General features: G+C 43.8%; 1 protein-coding gene across 5 annotated transcripts in view; it reads right to left on the reverse strand.

Moving 5' to 3' along the window:
• Positions 1–25,534, reverse strand: part of LOC119387573 (phospholipid-transporting ATPase ID) — a 148,863-nt gene that overhangs the window by 18,844 nt on the left and 104,485 nt on the right. For 2 of the 5 annotated variants that reach the window (XR_007415432.1, XM_049413547.1), the window contains exons 3-20: positions 19,344–19,402; positions 18,089–18,202; positions 17,815–17,913; positions 16,236–16,370; positions 15,145–15,215; positions 14,415–14,497; positions 13,556–13,803; positions 11,437–11,651; positions 9,481–9,736; positions 8,204–8,366; positions 7,597–7,676; positions 7,401–7,502; positions 7,090–7,209; positions 6,419–6,516; positions 5,459–5,637; positions 3,534–3,799; positions 2,793–2,976; positions 1,935–2,158 (exon numbers count right to left, since the gene is read on the reverse strand). Coding sequence is in view for 4 of the 5 variants with exons in the window: in XM_049413547.1 (XP_049269504.1) it covers positions 1,935–2,158; positions 2,793–2,976; positions 3,534–3,799; positions 5,459–5,637; positions 6,419–6,516; positions 7,090–7,209; positions 7,401–7,502; positions 7,597–7,676; positions 8,204–8,366; positions 9,481–9,736; positions 11,437–11,651; positions 13,556–13,803; positions 14,415–14,497; positions 15,145–15,215; positions 16,236–16,370; positions 17,815–17,913; positions 18,089–18,202; positions 19,344–19,402 (2,696 nt within the window). In the remaining variant the exon portion in view is untranslated. Of the gene's footprint in view, positions 1–1,123; positions 1,208–1,934; positions 2,159–2,792; positions 2,977–3,533; positions 3,800–5,458; positions 5,638–6,418; positions 6,517–7,089; positions 7,210–7,400; positions 7,503–7,596; positions 7,677–8,203; positions 8,367–9,480; positions 9,737–11,436; positions 11,652–13,555; positions 13,804–14,414; positions 14,498–15,144; positions 15,216–16,235; positions 16,371–17,814; positions 17,914–18,088; positions 18,203–19,343; positions 19,403–25,534 lie in introns of all 5 variants that reach the window. The other 3 variants (XM_049413549.1, XM_049413550.1, XM_049413548.1) reach the window with 3 other exon arrangements.

Here is a 25,534-nt window from a genome sequence, read left to right on the forward strand (position 1 = left end):
CTCAAGTTTGTGACCAAAGAAGACTGTCATTCCATTAACATGAAGTTACTTGTACTTTAAAGTTTGCTACTGCTAATGCGTATCCCTAAGAAGGCCTCTTGTAAAATGTGAGAACTACAGCCTTGACCATTAACTGAAGTTTGCTAGACTAGATCAGCTATAACAAATTGCAACAAACGAAAAGTGTGTTCAAAGCCAATTAAAAGGACTCAGTCAAAACTTTAAATATAGTCGTCAGAGTTATACAAGAGTCCTTGTTCAGTGTTCTCATTCATTTCACAGGTGATTTGTGCCATCGAGTACACGTACTCCGGGGACTTCAGTACTTTTCCCACATCTCACGAACAGGGCAAAGCGGTGACTAAAACTTACAGATGGGCGAATAGTGAATTTGAGTTCAAAGCGAATCCGAAGCGAATAGTGATTTGGTCGAATAATTTCGAATCGAATAGTTCGAATAGCATTTACCAAATATTATCAAGAAAAATGAGCATTCTTGTCATGACCCTTGCACAATATTTTTAAGGATTCGAACTAGGTATGAGTGAATGTCACTTCTTTGGTTTGAAATGAAGTGGAAGCAGCCTTGAATAGTATCAAGATTTGAATAGCAGTAGGGTGCGAGTTATAAGTGGTGCAATACGTTACAATTTAAAAATTACTATACTTAGCGCATATAAGCCCGTATAACACGCTTTTAAACTTAAAAAAATATATATACATTTAACCTTGAAGTGTGGCTTCGCGGCAGTGCAGATTTCTCCTGGATGGGTTGTTTCACGGCACAGTAACTAGACACTGCAATGAAACCACCTTTACAGGGGGTTATGTGCGGTCAAATGTATACACATATTTGTTCATTTCGAATACTTTGAAATTTCGAATAATATAAATTCGTATCGAAGCGAATTCCGATACTGTAATATTCGTTCGAATATTCGAAACGCCCGAATATTCGCCTACTGAAACTGCTTCCCAGACTTTCGTTTATGCAAGCTTCATTAGCACAGACATGCTGCAAATATTGGCTAGTTTTCTCTGTATGCGAATTTCGTTCCTATGGCTGCACAAAATTTAACCATTTATATATTTCAGACACTACAATTCAAAAGCTTCTACGCACCTGATCGAAGACACCCAGCGCTAATACGGGCAGGGACGTATAGAAGACGTTGTAGAATGAGATGAACACTGGATCATACAAAGTCTGAAAAACAGAAAAAGTAAAAAAATAAATGCTGCACTTCTCCGGAGCATCACAAACCTCAGGGCTGTGATGCTGATATTGACGCTGTTTTGTGGTAGGTTACGTGAAGTGTTTGCTTGTCTTGCATTACAAGTGCTATGGAGAGCATAAACTAAGATTAAAATTAAGTGATCTTCACGCACGAAAATGTTCCGGTTATGAGGCGAGAGAAGTGCCATATTTAAAGGGTCAAGGATTTTGTGCCCACCCATGGGGTAAATTTAATGAGTAACACCTATTTCATGCAATAAAATTTGGCTGTGATAAAATATTTGATACAGCGAACGTTTTTAACACACTTTTAGTGCTCTCTGTCCTTGCACAACTGCATCATTTCGCTACACATTTTGCTGTATGCAGAAAAAGTATTGCTGATGAGTAATCTCAAAACAGCATGCTCAACACTCTGAGCAGCATCACATTGGTGCGAATAAATTTATAAACCTTTGATGAGCAAACCAAAAACATGCGCATGCAATTGACAGAATGGCACTAGTATTTCACCTCTGCGTGTGCTACCACTGGTATGGTACTTTGAACTACTATATGGTACTGATTCGTAAGTGAACACAGCACAAAGCAAACGAGAACGCAGAGAAGAGAGAAAATGGCAATTCATTCCGTCACTTGTCACACGTCAAATCTGCGAGCACAAAAAGAGTTTTTGACCGTAACAGCCAACGCTCACCTGTGCCGAGAATCCGCAGAAGAATGCAAACCAGAAGTGGCAGAGGGTGAAGGCAAAGTTCTTGTAGAAGAAGTACCGGAGGAAGCGGCACATACGCAGGTAGGACCAACGACCATGCACCAGCAGCAACCGCTCGAGGAAGCGAAACTGGGCCACCGAAAAGTCCGAGGCCAGTACCGCCTGCATGCCCTCCTGGCCACTGATGCCCACTCCAATGTGTGCCACTGCGTGGTTATGCATTGTGATGAATGAGAAGTGTAAGCGTTAGTATAGAAAACAGGATGGTTTTAAAATCTACAAACAGTTCTCCATACGAGAATAATAGTGATGTTATAATCTTTGTCCGTTAGGTGCTGCTACTTTGTGGCATTGCAAGAGGAGGGCATTGAGAATGTGCCCTTGATTCAGGAGTGATATCGTGGTTAATAAATACTAGTGCACTATTTGTTCACTGCAAAAGAAGCCTAAAGTTCTTGTTGTTTTTTCAAGTTCATCAGGCCATTATTTGGCAAAAATGAACCACTTGATTGGAGTCAGTCACAATGACTGGGCATATTACTGCCGCAGAAGAAAAGAAAGAAATCTTACATAGGTGTCATGGACAGAAGATGTATGCACGGTAGCGAGGCACATTTGTTGAAACCTGCAGATAGCTAAAGCTCTCAAATTTAATAACATTTCCAAAAAAATTCGAAACCAGTAGTAAAAGAATACAACTTCAGAAACACTACAGTATTTGACAGTGCTGCTGGACTATATACAGCACTGCTCAAAAGGCCCTTCTGTTAAAATGCAAATACATTTAAATGAACATTGAATGCGAGTGCCAAAAGAGATCTGTGAGGACAGATTACTCACTTTTGATCATACTGACATCATTGGCACCATCCCCGATGGCGAGAGTGACAGCACGTTTATGTTTTTTGACGAGGTCCACGACAAGGGCCTTCTGCAGTGGAGTGACACGGCAGCAGATGACTGCTTTGCACCGGCTGGCCACCTCCAGAAACAGGAGCTCCATATCCTCTTCCAGGGCATGCACCTACAGTGCAAACACAGACACACCGAGAAGCATTGTATTATCAAGTACAACGTCGCACAGAAAAATGAAATTATATCCGCAAGGGTTAAACGCAGAGAGAATAAGCTTAAGGATGTAAATAATAACAAGCTGATAAGTTTTCCAAAGTGTACACAAATTTTGAAAAGTGTGCAGAACGTTCCAAATCCCTACCTTATCCAGCTGTCTACAAACTTGTCAGATTGCTGCACATCTATTTAAAATTTTGAAATGTAGCTAAATCTTCATTATTCAACTCCACCTCACAACACCATTCTTGCATTTTGCTGACAAGTTCTTTTCTCTCTTGTAAGCATCTCTTGAGCAACAAATTTAAGTAAGTAAAATGTAGAGGTACAATGACAAGTTAGTGTGAATACTAGTACTACTACTACTAGATTTTGGCAAAAGTGCCCACAATTTTTACGTTGAAAACGTAGAGCCACTGTTACATAACTGCTAATGCATAAGCAACACTGTAATCAGCTCTGTTACACTTTAACTGCAAGCGGAAATGCCAAACTGTTCAGGTGTCTTACCAAACTGTGCCCATTGACGATGAGAGCAAAGCCGCCCAGGCTCTCTCCACCAGACAGCTCCCAGGCTTGGCCGTTGTCATTGTCACTGAAACGCACGACCGAACAGTCTCCAGCACCTCGGCCGTGCGCAACAATGCCAGCAATGCTTTCACGGAACGTGCTCAGCTGTTTGTAGACTTCGTCCCGTTCCATGCCATCCACGATGAAGATGTCCACCATGTCGTCTGTGAGCAGCTGACACGAGTAGCCAATGTTGATCGCTGTTTCTGTGGTTTCAAAGAAAAAAAAAGAAAGTCCTGTGCGGAGATGTCCTGAAGCTCAAGCAAGCAGTAAAGCATGCTGACTAAGTGTCTCCTGATTGTGGACAAATAAATCTATTAGAGATGTTGAAAATTCCATTTTATAATAAAGGCAAAGTGAGTCACTTGGTATCCAAACAAGTAAAAGAAAAACGCTACTGGCGTGGAAAGCCCACCTGGGATATTTAGCCCTTTATGAACTAGACAAGTGCTCGCTGCCTACTAATGCCAGGCAGAAGCACTTGTATATATAGAGAGTATATATATTCTATTCACATGTAACCCACTTCTCTCTCTAATACCTTTGGCCCTGAGGGTATGCTCAATGAATTAATGAATTTCTGTAACCATTTAACTGTATTCACAAGAATCAGATGTCGAGAAAGAAATTACAGCATTTGGTATGAGTGTGCCAGGTCTAGTTGAATTCATCGGTAACTGCCACACCTTAAAAAAATAAATGACACTTTAACTTTGAAGTACAGTCGAACCCGACTACATTGAACTATTTTAGAACATATCAATGCTTTAACATCAGTGCATAGGAAAATCTATGGCTACATCGAACAAAAACTGCCGAAGAAGTTGGCATTCTATGACAAATTTTTGGCTTTTCGTAACGGAAGGGGACTTTCCCACATGCATTTAGGAGAGCGAGCAGTGCCATTAGGAGGGCACCGCGTGGATCGAGCAGAAACTGCTGCTTGATATCATGTGCTTTCCCCCATAATTCCTTGTCGTTCCGCCACCAGCGCGTGGTGCATGTTCGCTATTCGCTTCTCCACTCATTTTGTTAACGTGATGGATGCCATAAAATAGAAGAACCTGCTGTTCTCCACAAAGCTAGCGATAATCAATACAGTCGAACGTGGGGAAAAGAAGCCTTATGTTAACGCTGCATAGAGCATCCCAAGAAGCACGCTAAGTATGATATTGAAAAAACACGGCCGAGATTAGGGCCAAGAAAGACTAGAGTATTTACATCGATGACATATTTTCTCACGTATGACCTGTCCCTGCATATAATCCCGCATCTTTAACTACAATTCGTGAAAAAAAAAAAAAAAAACGTTTTGCCGTGAAGGCAACTCGTGCGCCGAAATTCTTACTGAAGATGCAATAATTTCCTTAAAAGTGGCATATCGAATTATCCCATATATCGAACTAATTCCCATTTTTTTGCAAATTTGATATATGCGGGTTCGATTGCATTGGTTGCCAAGCCACAGTATAAACCAACAGGACCTTTTTCTGCTATTATTGTCATAAAAAAAGGTTGACTGTTATACCCCATTTTTTTTCCCTTTTGAGCCAGTTAATGAGTTTGCAGGTATTGTTCAACAAGGTCAGCCAAAACATTCAAACCAAGGTCAGGTGAAATGATAGTCAGTGGCAGTTTCACTTTAGCTTGGTCACTGTTTTAGCAATATAGTTCAGTATGCGTTTCTAAAACTACAATAGCACGAAGGAATAAGCAGGGTACATCAAATGAACCACGAGTGTGACTACTGAACGTGAACAGTAATCTGATGACAATCTCAGATTCAGTGAGCATGAGATATGGCATTAACCCCGTTAACAGTATCACAAGTTCCGTCTCGCCGAGGACTTGTACGTCAAACTGACCTTGCTTGTCACCAGTGAGGACCCAGATCTTGATGCCAGCCATGGCCAGGTTGGCAATGGCCTGCGGCACACCATCCTGCAGCTTGTCTTCGATGGCTGTGGCCCCTAGCAGCGTGAGGCCCTGTTCGATCTCGTCGTACACGGCGTCCACCAACTCCTCTCGGTCGTGCAGAGATGTCCTGTGTGCAAAGGTGTGTGCTCTCTTTGCTCAACTTCTGACAAATTCGTCAGACAAGTGGCACTTCAAGTTGGCCAGCTACAGCAGTTTTCAAGGTTCACAAGGTCGGAGAAATTATTACTGCACTGAATAACTTATATCTGCATCATGTTCTGCATCGTGTGCACATGCACTTTGTTGCGAAGCCTCCCTTTCCGCTTGTTTGCTCTCAGTTGATGCTCTCACATTCAGAGACATTGCTATTGTTTTCGACAATTCTGTGCAGTGTGGAGAGTTCAGAGTTAAAGCAGGGTTCGATCAAAGCTGACTACAAGTTACTTAGCAAAAGCCTGCTCTTGCGTCTCCAGCACTTGAAATAAGAAGGGTGTATGATTCTTGTCCTTAACTGTCAAATTCGTAAATTGCTTGGCTTTCATAGCAACAATGAGTGTCTTATAAAGTTTTAACAAGGAATGTATAACTGCCATCATGATTAAGCCTCCAACTGCGATTGCACAGCGGCAGGAGTTGAAGGTATGAAGTGACCCTAGTTAATTAAACAGGTAGCTGGATTAGTTACGCTTCCAAAACCACTTGTGTTCTGTTCGCAGCCACTGCCACTACATGCAGCCACTGCCACTACATGCAGCCACTGCCACTACATGCAGCCACTGCCACTAATATGCTGTTGTCACGTTCACGCACAGTTTGCTAATGGCTGTAGATATTTTGCTACGACGCTGCCCTACAAATGAGCACAACTGTAAAGATAGTTATACTAAATAGCAGAGCAAACAGCTTACGCGGCCTCATGATGCCTCTCGCTCCACTCCTGGAAATATGCCTCGTCTAAGTCCTTGTAGGCCAGGCACAGCGTCCGCAAGCCTTCGCCAGCATATTTCTGAAATCAGACGACATCAACACATCAAAAGAAATATTCTGATGGATATTATGCAGACCGTTATCCGGCAGCAACACTAATCGAATTCCACAGTCATACGGAGAAGTCACAGGCAACATGAGGCATTTCAGGCTGTAGGAGTATGATATATACCAATCTCAGTTTTTCTTTGTTTTAAACCAAATGGGCAGCTATCCATCACAGACAGCACAGGCAGCCGTAGAGATAAGAAATGCCACCATCAGGTTAGCTTTGCTATCAGATGCCTTCCTATAGTATATGTGTCTATGTAGTATGTGTATATGTGTGCAATACTATATATATGCAAATCAGATTACTTCGTATTATTTTGCTTTCTGTTATTACATAGTAGCTTCTTCCCCATTTCACTAAATGACAGGAGGTGCACATTCCATGCTACATTCCCATTATACACGTTAATACACGAGAAAAAATATTCTTCCTATTTGATTTTTTGCACACATCGCACATGTCACAAATTGCAACAAATGATAAGGATAACAAAATTTAATCTGAAAGGGGCAGTTTATGAGCAAGTCGAATGGCACTTACATTCAGATGCTCTGTAGTCTTGATTTTGAGAGGCTCACTGCTCGGATGAAGGCGCTCGAAAATGACGGAGTCGGCCCCCTTGCAGTATAGCTTGAGAACACCATTCCTCTTGACAATCACCTGAAAGTTAAAGGTGCAGAGAGTTTGCAACTATGCAGGGCAGCACAGCACAATGTGCAACCAAAGAACAAAAAATTGCAAGACATTCTTGCTAGTGATACTGCGGCATCTTTGAACTCCTACTGCGGTGCATGGAAATCAATGGTATAGCAGAGTGAATTTGAGCTGTAGTGAGAAGTGGCAGTACTTACTGACATTCTTTTTCTAACATTGTTGAAATCCAAGATACCAAAGAGTTCATAGACTTCTTCCTGGCCCCAAACTTCAATGGTAATGCTTTTTGGCGTACGGTTCTGGACAGACATGAAAAATTGCGAGTTGTAAACTTCACAAGTGCGCTGCGAAGCAGTTCTGGCCTTGTTGAAGCGTCTATATTTCTGCGCTTACCTTGAAAACAAATCCGAAGTTTCGGGCTGCCGATGTGAGTGCAGCCTCGTCTGGTGACTGCGCCTGGTATTCGAGGCGGCCTGCAAGATAGGTGTAAATTGAGTATTGTTGACAAAAAAATAAACTAGTGTGATCAAACCATGTTTATTTTCCCCTCGAAAACACCAGAAAAGCATGTTTTAACAATAAAAAAAAAACCGCTCTAGGAGGCAGCTTGATGGACATGCACAACGCCCACCCCGCACACACAAACAAACAAAAGCACATTTCACAAACTGAGTGCACTGCATAGCTTAGCGGCTCACTACACTGACTACGGCAAGTATGCGGTTTGCATAACGAGTTCACAGACCACACAGGATTTGAGGATAAACTTGGTATTTTCTCAACTTAGGCAAAAAGCCCCACATTCAAATTTGCAGGCTGCAGTGCAAGGTGTATATCCAACTGACATGGTGATGTACGATTTCAGCACCTGTAGTCATAAATTGCCTCAGAGGTGGACACTTTCTAGAACCTGTGGTCTACAAACTTTTTATGACAATGTTAAATTTATTCGTGTTTTTATGCAGTGTTTCGCAAAGCCTGTTCTGCATTGTCTACTCACCGTCCTTTTCCTCCGACATAACAGTGTGGCACAAAGCCAACAAACGGAAGTATTCCCGAGCATCAGTGTCTCCAGCCATTACGTCCTTCAGTAGCGATGGGTCGTAAAACCGAAAGGCTGGCTCGTGCTCCGGGTTCTCCGAGAAGTCCACGGTCTTCAGGTTCTGCAATGACGTCAACAGTGAACATTGTAAGTTACATGTAGGAAAATTAAAAATATAACGAGAGGCCAGTGCCAGGTGAACTGCACAGAATTAGTACTTTGTAAATCCCACTCTCCCCTCCCTTCCCTTCCCACATAAAGTCAACAATCGCAGCACTATTTTGTTATTAAAACACCGGTTCTTACAAATCGCCATTTGATCTGACAGGATGTGAAAACCTCATGAGGCTCCTGTAGTTAACAAACCCACTATCTATTGTGAACCCACGTTATTCTAACTTTTGTATGTCCAACCGGAGGCTGAACTAACTGTAGTCGACCATACGGCCTTTGGATTAATTGACTTAAATATGCTGTGTTGCTGCAACAGTGTAATAAGCAAACAAAAGGATGGACAGCACAACAGGGACAAATGCTGTCAATCTTAAATATGCCTATTAAAGTAACTTATACTAGCTGATGCATCAACAATACTACATTCTTAGGTCTGACATTTGGCATTTGTTTTCTCTAACAAGTTGTCTTTGACCGTTGCAAATGCCATCGTAAACAGCCATCAGCCTAGAACTGAGTGCTTGAAGCAGGCTGCAATTTTTTACTCTTACGCATTCCTTGGAGACCTAGCAAACCTTAAATATGACGAACAATGTTTACTACAAACTAGTACTAACTTCTTTGTAGAAGTGTACCAGTTAGACCGATATTAACCTGATGCAAATGGTCATTTCGAAAATTATTTTCAAACACCAATATTGCATTGATTAATGTTTTAGATGCTTATAGTAACTCAGTTAATCTCCTCAGTAACTGGCACATGTTGCATCCATATTGCCTCATTGTTCCCAACATTCTTGCTGTAAGGGCTGTACAACTAACTTGACAGCAGGGAAAAATTGGCTAAGAGTTCAACATTTAAAAAACAACAACAGATAATTACTGCTGAACAATGTGTGTATTCCACACAGCTTTTTGCAAGCTTACTTTGTCTGTTGATAGTTACCTGGGCGCTCATCGAAGAAAACATATTAATGTACTTCATCAGGAATCAAATAGTTTAAGGGAGTCTGAACTGATGTGAGGAACCAGGGCGCTAACTGAAGCCGCCAAGCACACACCTCATTAATTTCCAAAGCTTCCCCTGTGGCTGGGTCAAGGGCGTCTCCATAGAGACGGCCGTTGATGGACGCCTTGATGAATGCCATGATGTTCTGCGTCAGGGTGCCCGTCTTGTCGGAGAAAATGTACTCGATCTGTCCCAACTCCTCGTTTAACGTTGTGGTGCGCGCTCGTGCTGGAGCGTCTTTCGGTGCATAGTACATCTTTTCGTCCCAGTTTATCCATAGGCTGTGGCAGAAGCGAATAACTTCCACACTGCAAAACACACGAGAATACATCTTTTGAACCAAGTACCATCGGCTCACAAAAGCTAGGACTGTAAATGCAAAGGAATAATGTGAAACACTAAACAAGTTTAAGCCAATCAAGTATTCTTTTAAGAACTCCATTGTCTTTAATTTCAGGATCGCATGTTCATTACTAGTAGGGGAAATGAAGGTAGAGGTTCCCATTTCTTAGTTTTGCGCCGGAACCATAAAACCAGTAGGACAGTGCGATGAAAGTGTTGAAAAATATTTTCCAAGTGTTTTTTTTGTTTGTGTTCTTGCCAAGATGGCTCAACAAAAGTTCCTGAAGATAGCCATGTTTTGGCCTCCAGCTCACTTAGCATACAATTTAATTCATTTTCACCAGTAAAAAATTAGGCAGCCTGTAGCTAATTCTTTATTGAAATCTATGCACTCAAGCAAGCTGGTGTGGAAACTTGAAGACTATGTCGCCACCAGTCTTTTCTTATCTGTGCCTTTTCTGGCTAAATCAAGCGTCTTCTTGAGGTAAGAGTGGTGTAAGTTGGTATTGTCTAAGGGTAATTTGCTAATGCAGTAGAATCTCTTTAAGTGAAACCTGAAGAAACTGGGAAAGTAGGTTCCATTTAAGAGGAATTTCGTTTACTGAGGAAAGTGTATAGGGCTGCACCACCCAAATACAATATCAATCAAATTAGAGGCATCTGCTCCATTTAAGCAGCAATTCCACTTAAGCAATTTTCATTTACCAAAATCCCACCGTAAAAGTAAAATCTTATTTCTCTATGGCATCCCTTTAAAGTAACGTGGCTGAATTAATTTTTTTTAAATGGCCAGGACACGTAAGTCACAAGTTAGGCTAGTTGGCACGCACAAAGTTCGCAGCTGAAAAAAAGCATTACGGTAAAAATCTTTTTTTTTTAATGCATATATAGACTTAGGCCTATTTTACCATCTTGTACAGACATAAAAGTGCTATATATTTGAAACGTTGAAAGATGCTAAAGTTGAAAAGCAGAAGCGATTTAAGAAACTTCATCTATTAGGTGCTGCAGTCACATTGCTTTTGTTATGCATTGGAATGTAATATGGTGCATATATCCCTAGGTGGCCTGCGGTGTGTATCAGCAGAAAATAACAACGTTCAGGGTACCAGAGAATTGATGCCGCATTACAGTAAACAATTCAAGATTAGAAGTGTGGGCAAAGCCTACACTTGTGACCATTCCCTTAATTGGGACATGAATGCATGCAGCACTGATTTTACTTGTATTAAGTTTGCTTAAATATCCATGGTAAACTGCATTATAGGAGACTGAATGACAGTCCTAAAATTGTGATTTATCATAGATTTAGTTTAATTGACTTTCCTATAAATGAGAGCCTACAATTCAAAGTCAGCAAACTTTGAAGCATGGCTGATAAATGCAAATCTAACGTTCTAAAGCTATTGCACAAAACAGTCACGACACCGCACTGATGTTCTGATATAAACACAAGACACATGTGTTCTCTTGTCCACTACAGTTCACCACAATAGCTTCAGCACGTTTAACCAACCAGCCCACTGCAAAATTTCGCGAAAATAACCCACTTCTGATGCTGACGGACCATTAGAATAATATACCTAGGCCACATGCTAAACAGATAACGCCGTTACACAGTGTGTACAAAGCTCACTGTCTGCTCTGCGGTGCTCACGAGGCTCACCTGACGTAGAGGGAGATGGGCACGACGGTGTTGAGTACAATGGCATAGGAGAAGAAGACAAGCACGGCAATGGCTGTGGCACCGGCCACAGTGTTGTCCGAGCGGATGACTTTGTCCCATGGAAGGTAGACGCGGAAGAACTGGCCTGTCACTGTCTCCCACACACCACACGCTATGGTGCAGAACAGGCAGATGCTGAACAGGAAGAACACAATCTGGTAGGGAGAATAGAAAAAGAACTCCTCGGAAGCCGTTCTTCACCTAACATCTTAAAATTCTTTTGTTTCTTTTGTGAGAATAGGGCTGGGCCATCTGCAATGCCTTCCATACCTGACTGTCATAAAGATACTAATGTAACAATACGTTTTTCTTTTTTATGACAAAGCTTAATTAATTGGGACAACCTATTTAAATGCACCATGTGGTCTGAGCAGTGATATCAGTTGTGATGGCAAGCTGGCACAGGACACATGGTTAGGTCAACGAAACATTCGAAAAGGTTGCAATACATCACATGAAATCAGCGTGCCTATGCCAGAAACTGTAAACTGAGACAAAAACACATTTGGCAACAATGGGAGCCAGCGTCTGACAACAGCTGTATGGGTTACATCACTTAAGTGTTGTTGAGTAGCGTAAGAACAAGAGATTGAGTGATGAGGAGCCATTACACTTGATACACGTCAGCAGTGGCAACCAAACTGTGAGAATGCAGCTGGCAAATTGACACCTGCACTGCATTTATAGGTATAGTACCTTCAAGATAGAGTTGAAAGTGCTATCTACACGTGCATGGGGGCTGTTCAGTCATTTTATCACAAACAGATTGTTTCCATCGTGTTCTGAAGAAAATGGCTGCAAGAAACATGTGGCAAGACCACTGGTATATCGTGATGCCCTTTTAACACATGTACTGCCATTGCATAACTTATGCACTTATTTATTCCATGACTGAGTTACCTCCCCAAATAATAGAATAAAAATTGGCCTAAATTAAAACTCTGGAATGTGGTATGTAATATAAAAGAAAAGAATTGCCTGTTAAGCTATTTTCATCCTGAAGTTGTCTCTTGAAATTCATGACAGTGAGAAATAATAGAATAAAAGGAAATTATCTTTGGCTAATGTCCCGCTGCTGTGAGGCAATCCAAATTAACTAAACTAATTATTAAAGGGCCCCTAAACCACCTCCGATATTTTTTCAAACATTTCAAGCAAACACACACATCGTGTTCAGAATGCCGTCACGATCAACAATGCCACACGTGGTAGTGCTAAAAGCCGCGGGCGCACCACGAATTCCAAGAAATAATCCCTTCTCTCCAGGCTTTTCCGGCTTCCCTGGTGACGTGTGCGACGTCAACATGTTGCATCTGTGATGCTGTCGACAATTGATGCTGTGATTGGTCGAACAAGAACCTATGACTTACGGTTAGTCTGCAAGCAGCTGCCCACGCTCCTTGCTGTTCTTCGTCATGTTGCCCATGTGTGCACGCTTGTGAATCGGCAACTGTGGCCCGTAACGCAAACGCAAGTGCTAAATCGCTAGCATACCAACACAGTCGTGCCTAGCAGTCTGATAAGCTGCACAAACTGAATCAACAACAGCGGGTAGCCGAGAAGCACGCAGTTGATGGAGCCGTGGTAACGGGAAGTGAACACTACTTCGAAGAGCGCGTCAGTGATGACGTATGTCACATGAGATTGGAAGGGGCATTCGGCGAGGAGGGCAAAGCGGCTTTGGGAAAGGAGACTAGCCGATGAACGGAGGGTAGCGAAGGAAAGAGCGAAACGAGCGAAATGAACGGTCGCAGCGCTTCGGTCATCAAATGTGCGTAACTCCGCTATTACGGCACCTTTTCGAAAAATTCCCATGGCTACGCGTTCGTTGCAGACTCGTGCACAACTACAACACCGCACCTAAATTTCGACCTCTGGGTGTTTTAGGGGCCCTTTAAGCAAATAGCTCCAGTCATACTATTCACAGCACACTTATGCAAAGTAATGTGCAAGCATCTTGGAACACTTGTAGTGATGACTGAGAAGAGAGGGGCGATAGGTGTAAGACAAGTCAAGTCAAAATCTGCCTGAGTGCAACCAGGAAAGCAGATCGGCTTACGCCGAGGATGAGAACGTTGAGGAGCCTGTCGAGAGAGGTGCGCTTGAAGATGGTCTTGCCACTGTTCTGCATGAGCTTGGTGTCCCGGCCTGCAAACACCACAACCCCGTAGCACCAGTGGGTGTTCCGCAGCACACAGCCCCGCAGCAGCAGCTTGTCGTTGTCCAGCGGATACGTCTGACCCTGCCAGAACAGGGTGCCCTCAAACCGGCTCAGGTTGTTATTCGGTGCCTCACAGATAATCTCCCCTGGAAGAGAGACGAAGAAGAAAAAGAGCACGGCACTCTTTGATAGCAGCCAATGGAATAACTTTTACAATGACAACACCAAATTAGCCCTGAAAGCACTCAATGGAATAACTTTCACAGAGGCAACACAATGTTATCCCCAGACCCTTGTATTGAGGTCAGTGCCATAGATGTGTGTCCCAGAGTGGCCATCATGACCCCTCCCCTCTCTTAAGTGCCAGCATGACCCTACTAAATATTGCTATAAAGTTTACATTAACCAGATTACAGTAAGTTATTACATTACAGTAACATGTTGCTTTCGCACAGTAAGTACATGTGCTTAAATAGCATGTAATATGAGAGGTGCCATAATGCAGAGCTATGAATTAACATTGGCCATATGGTGTTCTTGAATAAACAGCTAAAGCCAACCACAAAAGAGGTTCACACATTGTGCCTTTAGTGGAATGTGGGATGTATACAAAGAACAATCCTAGAAGTGGCAAGAAATAGGACTCATTATGAACAGAGGCGCCCCTTGGAGACATTTTTCAAGCATGAATTTTTAAATTATATTTCATCACAGAGTAACACCAAGTAAGAAGTAGAACCCCAGCAAAATTCCTTACCATCAAACCTCCCCAAGAGCTGGTTGTCATTGCTCATCTCAGCTGTGTCAGGAGTGGCCTGGCGGCACTTGAGGTTAGTTTCACTGCACGAAAAGAAGGAGCACAACTGAACAACGAGGTCACTACAGTCGGTAGTGTATTACTCCAGTATAAAACACAAATGGCAAGAAGCAGAGCACGTCCTTTGCTACAGGTACTATAAATTGCGACGAGCCATTCTTGTGCAACATAGGTATAATGTTTGTATGTGGCTGAATGAAGGCAGTGTCGCGTGCACTGGCAGGTGTGAAAAGAAAGATAAATCTGCCTTCTAGCCTAGTCGTGTTCATATTTCCTTGTGGCATGATAGCACATGCACGCGTAATACAAAACCCCTAGCAGCTGCAGCTCTCAAGATACATTGTAGCGACACAAATTTTAGCTACAACGCATGAATCACACACACACAAAAAAAACACGATGTGAAGAGAGTGATTCTATAAGAAACCTGGGTTTGTGTTTCATTGAAATTATTTTCCTCTGATTCTACTACCTTTATATCATATGTTGTGCAAGTGACATGTGGTGCACCTTATGCAATAAACTGTCTCCAGTATATTAGGAAATGAAGAACCCTTCATATTGAGCCATCTTCAACAGCCCCATTATTATTTACAGAACCATATACCAGTACAATTCTGTTTCTAAGCGCTGTATCAGACAGAGAACTAAAGAACAGCAACGCTCTTACCCATCAAGTTCCGCTGTTTCGATGTAACATAGGCCATTTGGCTCACTAGTAGACAGCAGCAGTAGGTCGGCCTGGAATGCATTCAGTCAGATGTCATGAGCTGTCATGCCACACTATTATATTCAGAAGCTTTTGTACTAGCTTAACATTGTCAGAATTCCAAGACAGACGTTCCATGTTTTGAAAAGTTATAAAAACGTGATTACAATTTAATAAATATTTCTAAATTCTTGAGTACACACCTACAATAAGGTGTACAGTAGGATCCTGTTTACATATTGACAAATTTATATTTGTGATCTCAGCATAAAGCTCAGGGAATCAATGCTGAATTTTAGGTCGATTCAAATCTTTTTCAGTGTTTTTCTAGAAAACTTAAAAGCAGATTTCTCAATACAGTATTTCACTTCACCATTTAATTAAACTCCTCAGCTACACAAGTCTGCACTAACAATGTTTTTTCTTTTCATGCAATGCCAATAGTATCTATATTACTAATTTTACAGTCAATGTGGAATAAAAGAGAAAATTTTTCATTGCTTAAAATTTGTTTATGCTTGGAACCTTGGAAACCTTCGTTGTGTTATACACAATTTTCCGACTTGGAGCAGTGACTTGTGACTTGCCAAACTGAAGACGAAAAATTTTGTCAGTTATGTTCTCATGCCAATCAAGAAATTATACATTTCAATTAGCAGTTACCATCTGAGTCAGAAAAATGATGAAGAAACATGCAATAAATGCAAACAATAATGTTTTCAACTTGGAAAGAGCTTTCCGCATGCATAACAGTCTGAATTTCAGACCAGTTGAAATGCACCAATGGCATATTTTTACTGTAGTGCTACCTAACCTACAATAATAGCTGATAATAATTAAATTAGAGCTATGCAATAACTTCGCTTTAGTTCTGGGTGAAATAGGTTCCATGTAAACACTTATAAAACTAGATAACCAAGGGCATGCATTAGCAAAGCATGCACCAAAGTTGTGCTGTAAACATATCCCACAGGACTGCCACTTGATTTACGCAACAGCAAGCTAGTAGATCTCATGATGGCACTGACTTAGAGCCACAATGGGATACTCACAGCCACGAAGTGGTCGTTCTCCATAAAAATGATGTCGCCCACTTGGACTTTGTGCCAACGCTCCTCCACGAGTTGGCCATTGCGAAGCACCTTGGACAGTCTGTTGTTGACCTGGTTGTCACTCTGGTGACGTTGCTGCAAGTGCACAGGCAGAGACGTACAGACAATGTACTGGACAGGTGCAGTGATGAAGAAGACAGCCATAAAGCTATACTGAACAGGAAATAAAGAAGGAAATGTTCGAATTATTATAATTCAAAGTGCACTGCCCTACCATTCAAAGCCATGGCATGGTGTCTGAGAACATGAAGTGGTGTTAAGGGAGAAAATTTTAAGTTGCCAATTCACGCATAGCTTGTGAAGCAGGTATAGGAACTACTGAGTATGTCAAAATACTCACCCAGTGATAAGCACGAATGTCGTTAGCCTGCCATATGTGTTTTTAATATAATTATTGGGGTTTAGCATTCCAAAACCACGATATGATTATGAGAGACATCACAGTGGAAGGCTCCGGAAATTTTGACCACCTGGCGTTCTTTAACGAGCACCTAAATCTAAGTACACGGGCCTCTAGTATCTTTGCCTTCATCGAAAATGCGCATGCCACGGCCGGGATTCGATCATGCGACCTGCAGGTCAGCAGTCGAGCGCCTTAACCACTAGACTACCGCGGCGGGTATATGTGTTTTTAATGGAGGTGAAAATGATGAGAGAAAGTGCAATGAAGCAAACTTCCAATCATTATTAGTTTTGGTTAATGTTTTTGCTGGGTTCGAGTCCACATGTGCAACGTTCATCCACTTTGCGCAACCCCTGCCTCTCCTGACAATTGGCTTCCCCATGAGACACACGGGCAACGGTAGAAGCCAGTACTGTAGTTACACAGCTGGCACAAGGGATGACGCAAGTGTTCCACTAATGGCATTCCACAGCAGCATAGCCATAATGAGATAAACTTTGTTTTGACCTCTCCTGCTGAGAGGCGGCGGTTTGTTCATGGACATGCTTTGCAGGACTGTTTTGTAGAAAAATCCCTGTTCAGCTTCGAGGCGATGGCACTGGACTGACCGAACACGGTGATTCAGATGGGCTTTCATTTTTTTTAAACATAAAATACGTATAAACAATAACAACATCATAGTTTACTTTCTTGAAAGTACACACACAAAGATTCTGTCTGGAGCCACCATGCTCGAGATAGTCCTTAGACTTTCTTTTACTTGGAACTTATGCCTGCCGTCTACAGAATGTCTGAAGCATTCTGCTCTTACACCTTTAGTAGGTGCATGTTACATACATATGCACTGGAACAAAGACTAACCACAAAGAATGTTATCAATGCTGCTACACCTGACCAATTAGAAATTCATGAAAACTGGCTAATGCACAACACGTTTTATGGGACACTCTTGTGCTATCTGCATGTAGTGATGTCACATGCTTTTATAAAATTTCTGTTCCTCATAAGGTCGCGCAGCAAGTTTTGTGAAATAAAGAAAAAAAAGTACGAGGACAAGAAAATTATGGATTGAAGAACTTTCGTCTTTAGTACAATAACAAAATAGGTTTTACTCACAATATCGTCGATAGCATCTTTCAGAGCTGTCAGAGACAGCACCACAACTAAAGGCACGGCGGTGGTCCATGGGGTTAGGGAGGAAATCTGCGGGATCATCTGCGTACGAGAAACAAGAACAGGATATTGAGCATTTCACATCCTCAGGGGAATCGCCACTACACGTAGAGGAAGAAGAGCGCAGTTTGTCACCACCTATTTGCCGCAAACACTACAAGAGTGCAGCGTACACTGTATAATGGGCAAAGGACACTTTGAAGAGCATGACACTTACTTGCAAGACAAGGAGACATAGGAAGTAGAAGTTGGCGAGCCGCTGAAACTGCTCAAACAGGTTTCGTGGCAGGAACGTCAGGAGGGAGTACTTGGATGTCTTGATGTAGTTGTTCTACAAGACAAGGATACATGTTCAATGACCGCACAAAGAAGTGAAAAGCTGGCTTGCGTCGACATAGTACTTGTGTTCAGTGCTAATTTGACAGAACTTGACTCAACTGAAAAAAAATTAGCGCAGCTTGCACTAAGTTGCGCAAGGCTGAATCACAGCAGAGCTGGTGGGCACCTAGCTGGTTCTCTGGTTCTGGCTTGGCTAGGCTGTTACCCTTTACCTCTCTCTTTCCCACCCCTCGTTATATAATACTATACTATACATGATTGTGCTTGCTCCTTTTTTTTTATCTTTTTTTTTAGTCTGTGCCTTTCTAACTCTTTCTCTTTATGTCTATTTGTTTCTCTGTCTTTCTTCCCTTTCTTTCTCTCTTTTTCTCTGTCTTTCTTTCTATGTCTTTCTCTCTCTCTCTCTCGTTCTCTTGCCTTCTATCTTTTTCACTCTTTCTTGCCTTTGCTTCTGTCTATTTCTCTTTCTCACTCTCTGTACTCGCTCTCCCCTCTTCCTTTCCCTCCTCCTCACCCTCACTTCCCTTTCCCACCCCCTTGCTATACTATACTATACAATGCTATGCCATGCTCTGCTAGCGTGCCTGGATAGCCGAGTGGTTACGGCGCTCGCTTTGAGATTGTGGGGACATGGTTTCGAGTCCCGCCTCGCCAAGGATTTCTCTCTTTCTCTTATCTTTCTTTCTCTACCTCTGTACTTGTCCTCTCGCCCATCAGAGTTATTGCATCCCTAGCCGGATAAATCGGCGCATGTGTTCTGGGAGCAAAGTAGAAGAGGAAAAAGAGGAAGGCGATGAGGCAAAGAATGAAGAGAGCGCGTGCCGGTTCATGATGATGATAATTTTCTATCTGCGACACACGGCAAACCTTGAACATAACAGCTCTGCTGTAAAATGGCACCAATGCTTTGATAGACTACACCTATCGCTTACATAAGTGCACATAACCAACATGGTAAAAAACAAATGTAGACGAATTCCCAAGCATGTTACATTGACTACGCTGATAAACATTGATTATATATGCTTCTCATGAACTTAGGCCTGTGTCCATACATTGATTTTTGAGTGTCCAAAACACCCATAAACGCAGCATTCTGCTGCTAGATGTGACAAAGAGGGTATGGTACTCACAGCATAATTAAACTGGCTGTTGTATTCGGGACTATTAGCCCGAATGCGCCTCTCCGTCTCTGAAAAATATGCATGCAAGCAAGGTTAATTGTATGCTCCGTAGTTCTAGTACACACATCCAAACTAGGCCAGAGAGCCTAAAACAGAAATCACGGTAGAAGAGGTGCACCTTCGTCTCTTTCAAAGTGCCTGGACAGAGAACACTGCGCTATCACAAATGAAAATCATGAAAATTCAGACATCTACAAGCCTTTGAGCCTCGACAGAGAAAGATAAAATGTGACAGAAAATAATGAAGCTTAGAAATGGAGGGATTCTATTAGAATGCAATGCTAAGAGTGATGTGTCACTGCTTTAACAGCAACAGGCATTCATTATTACAGCAACTCTGCGAAAGGCACTCTGTTATTCTCTAGAGGGACAGGCAACAAATGAGCTGAAGTGATTCAAAAATATGCAATAAAGAGATGATAATTTCTGTACTGGCAATCTAGAAATACATATTTACCTTAAAATGGCAAAGAAGGTTATGGGCAAATTAATGGCAGTAGTGTTATGCTTTGAAGCAACACAATTAACTAAAGATGCCACACTTCTCTTAGTGCTTCATGTGCTATCGTAAGGATACACTGTTTTTGAGCATATCCTCCAGTGAAGATAGAGAGTATGACTAACATTTTACGCCCGATTTTTCAGTGTTACAAAATCCGAAGAGCAGTAAAAGGCGACACTGTGCTGAACTTCAATGTCATAGTAGGATGCACCACTGCAATGTTAGATGCAAGGTAGGTGTCTCAATGGATCTTTAATTAAAAAAAAAGATCAACAAGAAAAGCTTTGCAGTGATTCTCAACAAATTCAGTCTATCTTATCAGCAGCATAATGTCCTTATATTTTACATATGCAAGGTTACTTCACTGTGGCAGGGCTGCAGTGACTAACAGTGATCACACGAACAAGTGGTGCTGAATATGAGCAGTCAATCTGTGGCACTGATTCCCTTAATTGTTTGTTTATGAAAGGAATGTGACTGCAACAAAACTTTCTGGAATGGTACTGAAGACTATAATCAACTCTGCAGTGGTTTCAACAGTGGCTCAAGATCATAAAAGTGAACTCAAATGTACATCGAAAAACATACTGTGTCGAACATGACACTATATTTTCACAAGCACTAAGAATGAATCTAAAAGATACAGGCATGTGCACTGTCTATGCACACAGGTAAGTGTGTGAAAGATTAGAATTGCAAAATTTTTATTGTGCAACAGCAATATACATCTCAAACATGCCATGCAGCGAAAAGTGAGTAGTTGGATCCCCATACTGAAATGAAGCGCGGAACGCGGCTCAGCAAATCGCACTGTTCTTACATAGTGTGTGTAAGCGGCCTATGCACGAAAGGCGGTGATTGAAAAGTTAGGGAACAAAAAAAAAATACATAAACGCGTGGAAATTGCAATCAAGGGCGCGTGCGAGCCTTCGACCCAGCCACCATCACGCGTGCCCTAAGCCGATCCGCGGGGACCGCGCACTGCCCATTCAAATCGAGGCCAGTGGAAGAACGAAGGGAAGTGGGGGGAAAGAATAGGGAAGAAGAAGAAAAAAAAAAAGGAGGCTTCTCGGTTAGTGCTAGGCCTACAGCGCGCGTGGAACGCCCCTCATCCGATCGGCGGCACCATCACCACCGTTGGCTTTTTTGCGTTGAAAGGAATTGGGGAGAGAAGAGGTGGGCGAAGTGGGCGGCGGGTGTGCATTAGTCGAGTTCGCGCACTTGCGAAGCAAGGAAGGGTTGAAAGGGAAAAGTGTGCCCCACACGGTCCGGAAGCAAGCTTCAGCGGGAGAGACCACGCTGGCTGGCAGGTGCGGTCCAAGGCCGCCGAGTAAAAGCTGTGCGTGCCATTTTTTTTTTCTTTTCTTCCTCTCAGCGTACATCTACACCTGCTCTTTTATTCACGCCCTCTACGAGGCCCAAGTCTCTTCCCTCCTCTCCACATCTCGCCGGCGGCGACAACGCGACGACGACGCTATGGGGTCGCGTGCGGCGCCCAAATCTGGGTCAGGAAGCGACGTCCCTGTCGTGCTCGGACGCCATCAGAGAGCTCGGACGGCTCCCCTCCCTCCTTCCCCTTCTTCTTCTTCTGGCTTCGAGAAGAAGAGGCGCCAACGTGAGCAGCGGTTGAGGAAGATGAGGAGAGGGCAGCGGGCGCCGCGCGTGCATACACACACACAGCTGACGGCAAACACGAAGGTCGTGAAACCGTTGGCGGGAACGGGCGCGCTTGCTTGCATACTGACGTCGGCTTAGGGCTTTTCTCTCGCCGTGGCAACGGGATCGAAAACAGCAATATACCGCCAGACCACCCCCCTTCACCCCATGATATGGTAGTGGCAGTGTTGGTGATCGTTGTCCGTGGGCGGCGTTGTTTTTCCTTCAATCGCCCGGGCGTCGAGTCACGGTTGGGCACGCGAATGGCGGCCGTAACCGTGAACAACCATGCACGCGCGTACATAAGCGCGTTGTTTGTTACCTCGACAAGCAGAATACATGGGGCAGAGACGAACACAGGGCAAGATGACGACGGGACGAGCGCCTGTCTTGCGTTCCTTTCTGCGCTATGTATTCTTAGCGATGACCAACCAACACGTCCAAACCCTATTCCTTCTCACTTGTTTGTTACCTCTAGCGAGCTCCGCGCGGAGCCAGTCACACACAACTATAAACACTCGGCAATTCTGTCGTTTGTTGGAAACTATTTGTAGATAACCAAACGTAGATGGTTTAGTGGCTCGAATTGACTATCGGACACGCATCCGCGAAATAGCTACATATATATCGTACACTTGTGTTTTACCGACCGAAAGTATGAAAAATACGTAATTTCGCTCGAGAAATACAAATAGATGAGCTCTTCATCCAAGTATATGCGCGCTGTAATGCACATGCCGTCTGGTATGAGAATGAACGGCTAACTGTCAATAAAGAGCTGCAGTATGTGATAGCCTTTCATTCTATACGTCGTGCATGAACTCTTCAGTTTATTTTGGGAGAAAAAAGAAAACTAAGAGAGACTGCAAGTCCAGCACCGCCTGCAGACGCTCTCCAATTGCGCGACTGCGCCCTTCCTTATTAGGCACTTAGTTCGGTTGTATAATGCGATAAAAACACACGAAGTGCGTACGCCATGCAGCCTTGCTCGAACCTATCTTTCCGTTTAGTTTTTCTTTTTCTAGGCATACACAGCACGCCATAAATGCTGACACTGTGGAAGATGGATCCACTACAACGCAAGGATCGAGCACGGCCTTCGATATCGTGGCTCGTTTTGGAGAGTCACGCACAGCCGACTAAACGCGCCAAGTGTGCCCCCATTTTTAAGTGGCTGGAGGACACCGAGCACCACCTTAACCCTTCTAACAGAACCCTATATGGAAGCCAGCAGGGTGTGCCCGACACATCATCGGCCAGCGCTAATAAGCGCCAATTAAAGGAATCCAGCTGGTTTTGCTGACCCACCAAAGACGTCAGAGCTGCGCCTGGAACGTTCTCACGCGGAAATGTTTCGCCACCTCTCTTATTTCTTATGACGGTTGTTGTACCCGAAATGGGCGCCAAAGAGTTGTATTTAATACAATCTCGTCGCCTCTACTTGCGGCAGTGGAGACGTTCGCTGCATCACTGCACGCAAAGTTAGACGTTCAAGTGCTAAGCTCCGTGCGAAGCGCTGATGTTCGCGATGTCAAATTAAGCCACTTACGTGTCCCCAACCGTACGCAGTCACTACCATTTTTAACTACACACAATTAGAGAACCGTTTACTACGGTGTCGACGGAGCAAACCTCCGTGGTACACACTCGCTATTGGTGCGTTTTCATGCTGTGACGTCTCACTCACAACAAATGTGAGCGATGCTTTGCCGAAGTGACGTCTACGTACAGATTCGCGCAGTCTACACGAGTGCCGGCGCGCGTCGTGTGTGCGTTGTGCTGGTGCTTCTGCTGTTACCTCTGGGCCCGCGGAAGAAACGCGTGACGTTGCTCTTGATCCTGGAAGTCGTCGAAGATCGCCGCCGGTCGGCGTCCAACGGCACTTCGGACAGGCTGCCGTCGCTGGAGACGATCCCATCGCGAAGCTTGTCGTACTCGGACTTCACGAGGCGTGAAAAGACACAAAACGAGGATTGACTAGACACCACAACTGCGTCCTCAGTTCACGTCAAGCGTGCCACAGGTCTTTGCCGTGGTGGTGCGGCCGTACGCTGCAGCGATAACTTTGCGAACGGTTTCGCAGAAGGGTTCAGTGTCTTCCATGCTGAGGGTGTTCTGAAAGCGTGCAGAGCGAGTCGGCAGGCGACTGGATTCGTGGATTCGAAGGCGGCTTCGCAGGCAACAAACCGTGTGGTGCGTCCGGTAACTTGGCTGCAGCCTCAGCGACGACAAGTCGCGTCAGTGGTGCATAAGTGAATTCGACTTCTCACAGATCGTCTTCTTAGAGAAAGTGCGTGGGACATGCTTATACGACTTGTGATACGAATTCCGCGTTACGCTCTCGTCGTTATAGGTTTCAGACATGCGCAGATGTGCCGCCACATTCGTCGGTCTTCCGAAGCTTGGCATGCTCTAGTGCAGCGTGACGTTATCCGCTGTTTCATTCGAAACATCCTTTTCTTTCGTCGCGACATTCCAAACGTGCACAGCTAGTAAGTAGGTGGAGACGACGAGTGACTCGCCGACTGTGGTGCTTCCGCAGGTGAATATGCCTTTGTGCACTACTTGAATTGGTGGAAGCCCGTTAGAGGACCTATTATGACAGTGTCGAAATCATTCTTTCAGTCTTGAGTTCCACCACGAAACCAGGCAGTGAATATTGTGCGATGCAAGCGGCCCCTCCGTTTTCTGGCATGCTCCGCCGAAGGGTACTTTGCCGTCGCAAACGTAAGCTGTGCAAGAAAGCCGACCCTCTGGTGACGAGTCGAGTATGCATGCACGACGGCGTTACAGACCCGGACTTCTGGCAAGTGCTATCTTCAACCTTTGTTTGAGTTTCATTATGCAATTTACAGGCCTAATTAAAAGAACAGTGACGCTCAGAATAGCGCGATAAGTACAAGATGAATCCAAAGTAAAATAAATACAACAAACGCAGCAAAATACTGTTGCCAAACCTATGTTACATCACACCGAACCTTCTTAAACAGGCATCAATGAAGACCTGGCTGCGGTGTGCAAATTCTCCTCTACTGTTTATGAGATGTAATTTTCGCACAGATAGAACCAGTACAAGAGATAATAACGTCGCGGAAGGCTTCATGCTTTTCTTGAAAAGTGGGACTGACGCATACTCTGCAACCTACTTTGGGCATTTTGGAAAGCCGAAGACAACACCGTGATGTGCAGTCGCGACTCGCAAGCCACCGACGGGCAAAAACTTTGTTTGTCTAGACATGCAGGTGGTACCGCTGAAGTGAGCATTTTATATCAGTGTAATGCAATCATTCGAATCCACATTGTATTTTTTTTTCTGACACCGCTCTGTGTAGGCTTTTGCATCCTGACACAACAAGCGGCCATAAAAGGACAACTCGTACTGGTTAGCACTTTATGTTAAGTTCATATCAGTTCTGCGTTGTAAGCTGTGGTTGTTTGTCATGCTTAAACTCTTCACATGAAACGTGTCATACCAGCGCGCGCACGCACGCACGCACGCACGCACACACACACACACGCACACGCACGCACGCACGCACGCACACACACACACGCGCGCACACACGCACGCACGCACGCACGCACGCACGCACGCACGCACGCACGCACGCGCGCGCGTACGTCTTTCTTGCCGCGTTCGGTGTGCTCTGTTTGCACAGCACACCCCTTAGCATTGAGCCCAATGGCAACTGTTTTTGAGCGGTTCCACTCGGTCGCAAGACGTTACCCGAGGCTCTCTTCGGTCGCAATACGATATATCACCTTGCCAACGGCACACGCGCCTAGCGAAAGCAGCCTTGTGGATATCAGGTGTGCAAAGAGAGGAGCCCGGAGTATCCTCGAAATGGCAGATCGATAGCATCACAACACAAGGGAGCCGTATATATATCCGTTGCAAACAATAAATAAATAAATAAATAAAATAAAATAAAAAGCCGATTCAATGACCACGGTCGTTTCGCCGAAAAGTCGCCTCGCGCTA

This window comes from Rhipicephalus sanguineus, chromosome 3, assembly GCF_013339695.2.
Source record: "Rhipicephalus sanguineus isolate Rsan-2018 chromosome 3, BIME_Rsan_1.4, whole genome shotgun sequence".
Taxonomy (NCBI): Eukaryota; Metazoa; Arthropoda; class Arachnida; order Ixodida; family Ixodidae; genus Rhipicephalus; species Rhipicephalus sanguineus.